The sequence below is a fragment of the Humulus lupulus genome, chromosome 2 (assembly GCF_963169125.1).
Source record: "Humulus lupulus chromosome 2, drHumLupu1.1, whole genome shotgun sequence".
Taxonomy (NCBI): domain Eukaryota; kingdom Viridiplantae; phylum Streptophyta; class Magnoliopsida; order Rosales; family Cannabaceae; genus Humulus; species Humulus lupulus.
Genome location: NC_084794.1, coordinates 237,595,637 through 237,596,478, shown reverse-complemented (window position 1 = coordinate 237,596,478; position 842 = coordinate 237,595,637). Strand labels below are relative to the sequence as shown.

General features: G+C 33.1%; 1 protein-coding gene across 1 annotated transcript; it reads right to left on the bottom strand.

The window, feature by feature from the left end:
- Positions 1 to 362: 362 nt before the first annotated feature.
- On the bottom strand, positions 363 to 842 carry LOC133815277 (L10-interacting MYB domain-containing protein-like). The gene is made up of 2 exons (XM_062248132.1): positions 537 to 842; positions 363 to 410 (listed from the first exon to the last, which is right to left on the bottom strand). The coding sequence occupies exons 1-2, from the start codon at positions 840 to 842 to the stop codon at positions 363 to 365; spliced, it is 354 nt and encodes a 117-aa protein (XP_062104116.1).

Sequence of the window (842 nt, the reverse complement as noted above, 5' to 3'; positions counted from 1 at the left end):
TCCACTAATTCAATCAATTTGATTAAGAGCTTCAACACTCTCATCAAATCCAATAAGTAATGTGATGCAGATGTTGTCATTGATCTCTCTATCAATTCTGTCTTTCGCTTTGCAGTTTCATTATATGTTGCCAATGCATCTGCCAAAGCTGATGAGAACTTTGCTCTTTTTACTGATCGAGAGTTCGAAGTGGCTGTTGATTTACCTCTTCTTTTGTTACCATCCTCATCAAAACCACTTTCTTCATTCATAGTAGAAGGACTTATCGACGTTGCATCATCATCATTAGAAGGACTTCGAGTTGAAGGATGAGCATTGGAACCAATTCAAGTAGTATCACCAAAGATAGTGCATATTTTCTCTTAAAACTTACAACCTTTCTTTCTAAATCTTTTAGCAGACTTGTTAACCTACATGAAATGAAATTATATTGATAAAATGTACTAATACCTATCAAAATAAATCAAGCATAAAATCCATTTTAAATCATTTTTACCCGAATAAGTTTATCCAAAAACTTCATCTGTCGCACTAACTTCTCCAGTCACTGCATTGTATCCCATACTAGTCTCTTTCAGTAAAGACTTAAAATCCTTATGCTTTTGCTTTAATTGATTGTATTTGTTCCTTAGTTGCATATCACTATAATTTCTTTTTGCTCGTCCACAAAGCTCTTCCTTTATATATTTCCATGATTGCTTGGTAAAAGTTGTGGTATTCTTATTTCCCTTTAAGACTTCTTCTTCCATAAGTTCAATGAAAATTTCTTCATGCTTTTGAGTCCAAACAGAAGCCTCATCATTATTCTCAATAATAAGAACTTCATTATCAACACCTGCCAT

Excerpts from the sequence above, each read along its gene's own strand:
- LOC133815277 (XM_062248132.1), bottom strand. The coding sequence starts at position 842 with ATGGCAGGTGTTGATAATGAAGTTCTTATTATTGAGAATAATGATGAG. Across the intron at positions 411-536 it reads ACAATGCAGTGACTGGAGAA|GTTAACAAGTCTGCTAAAAG; the intron begins GTTAGTGCGACA and ends CATTTCATGTAG.